The 2,009-nt window shown below is 51.4% G+C and overlaps 1 protein-coding gene across 1 annotated transcript in view; it reads right to left on the bottom strand.

The window, feature by feature from the left end:
• Positions 1-427: 427 nt before the first annotated feature.
• The window catches only part of LOC102248730 (folate receptor beta), a 3,010-nt gene continuing 1,428 nt past the window's right edge, over positions 428-2,009 (bottom strand). The window contains exons 2-4 of the mRNA XM_014540377.1: positions 1,223-1,527; positions 982-1,117; positions 428-853 (exon numbers count right to left, since the gene is read on the bottom strand). Of these exons, the coding sequence (XP_014395863.1) occupies positions 582-853; positions 982-1,117; positions 1,223-1,527 (713 nt within the window). The 3' untranslated portion in view covers positions 428-581. The remainder of the gene's footprint in view (positions 854-981; positions 1,118-1,222; positions 1,528-2,009) is intronic.

Below are 2,009 nucleotides of genomic sequence, written 5' to 3' on the forward strand. Positions count from 1 at the left end.
TGAGCAACACCGGCTGGGCTATTTGTCATTTTTTTTAAAAAGGAAATAATGCAGGTGTTCATCATTGAGACCCCTCCACCAATATTTCCATCCCACACCACATCTGGTAAGAGAAGGAAGGGGAAAGAAACTTGTTTCCCACCAGAAGCCTGATAAGGTCATCCATCAATTTCTGCCCACCTTCCCTCCACCAATCCCCTGGTCCCCTTGTGATGCAAGAATGATGAACTTAGCCCCAGACTAAGGGATTGATTTATACTCCCTACTTGCTGGTGAATTTCAAGCTAGTCCCAGTTCTTCTTTGGTTCTCTCAACAGGAATGATGAATCAATGAGGCATGTCCCCCTACCACCCCCTCTACCCCAGGACTGACTCACCCCACCCTCCACAACCCACTCATCCCCAAATTATTTACAAGACACAAGACACATGTGGATCTCTCTATTTGAATAGACTGTCACAGCATAAGAACCAGGGCATTGTGAAGTCTGCTAATTGAGAGAGCTGAGCTGGACTGAGCCCAGGTCACCCAGGGTGGGTGCAGGTAAGGAAAATGTCCAGGGATCAGTAGTGGAAGCAGTTCAGTCAAGTAGCCAGAGTTGCAGCATCAGACCCAGGCTGAGCAGGAGAGGCCCAATCCCATGGAGCATGGCCAAGGCATAGAACCTCGCCACCTCTTCATTGGGGTTGCCCTGGGCCGGCTCAAACCACATCTGGATGCAGCGGCCACTCCCTCGGCTGTATTGGCTGACCTGGTAGGAGTGACTCCAGAGGCCCTCACACAGGGCTGCAGGAGTGGGGAAGTAGGACTCAAATGTGCGACAGACGGCCTCAGCTGGACACTTGTTAGATCCTGCAGGGGGAGAGAGGATAGACACGGACATCCAGCCCTGCTTACCTGAGAGATGTTCAGGCAATCCCAATCCTCAAACTGCCTTTGCCCAAACCCCACCTCCATCTCCCCACCGATCCAGCCCTCACCTGAGGTCCAGTTCCAGCCCTTGTGCCAGTCACTCTTGCAGGTGTAGGAGGTGCGGCAGTCTTCCCACCAGCTCTCACAGTCCTCTTTGCACAGGGGCACGTTCCGGAAACGCTCTCTGCGCCAGCTGTCGTTCACCTGGGTGGGAGGTAAAATGAGAAGGTTCCTCAGCCAGGCCTGTTTGACTGAGCTGGAGGGCAGCCTGCTGGGGTGGGGTGGGGTGGGGTGAGGACACCCCTGTACCTGCTGGATCCAGGGCCCCAGGTTGGGGGAGCACTCATAGAGACAGGTGTCCTGGATGAAGTGGCGCTTGCAGGCGGGCTCCATCTTGCCACAGTGGTCCCAGTTGAAGTTATACAGGAGGGAGGTGTCCTTGTGCAGCTCCTGGCTGGTGCTGACAGAGCAGCAGGCATTCTTCCTCCAGGGAGTGCACTGGGGGGGCGGGGAGGACACAGCACTAAGTCCCCCCTGCTGCCAACGTCTGCCACCTCCAGCCTCTCCCCATTTGGTTCTTGCTCTCCAGCCCCAGGTAGGTTGTTCTAGAAACGCTCACTGTGAGGACCTCTCTGTTCTTGGCCTTCAGGAACTCTTATCTTGGAGGACACTCAATTGCAACAGTGTGATTAGGGGGTTGTGGGAGCCTGGGAGAAACTCTGTCTTGGGAGGACAAAAAACTATCATTTATACAGGCCTTAACACTTTAAAAAGTTCTTAAATTTATTCATTAAAAAATATTACTGAGTAGCTACTCTATGCCAGCCACTGTTGTAGACGGAGTACAGCACACAAGAAAATAGACAGAAATATGTGTTCATGGATCTTATATTCTGGTCAGGGGAGACAGATAGGAAGTCACTAAAAGAGAAAAAATATGATATGAAAAGATATGATCAATTATATAGGGACGTTTACAGCAGGGAATGAGTATGTGGAGATCGGGGTGATTGTTGAAATTTAAAACACTAGTAAGGTGGTTTGAAAAGCCTCATTGCAAGGTGACCTTTTCAGTAAAGGAGGAAAGACAGTGAGC

This window comes from Myotis brandtii, unplaced genomic scaffold, assembly GCF_000412655.1.
Source record: "Myotis brandtii unplaced genomic scaffold, ASM41265v1 scaffold244, whole genome shotgun sequence".
Classification (NCBI taxonomy): Eukaryota; Metazoa; Chordata; class Mammalia; order Chiroptera; family Vespertilionidae; genus Myotis; species Myotis brandtii.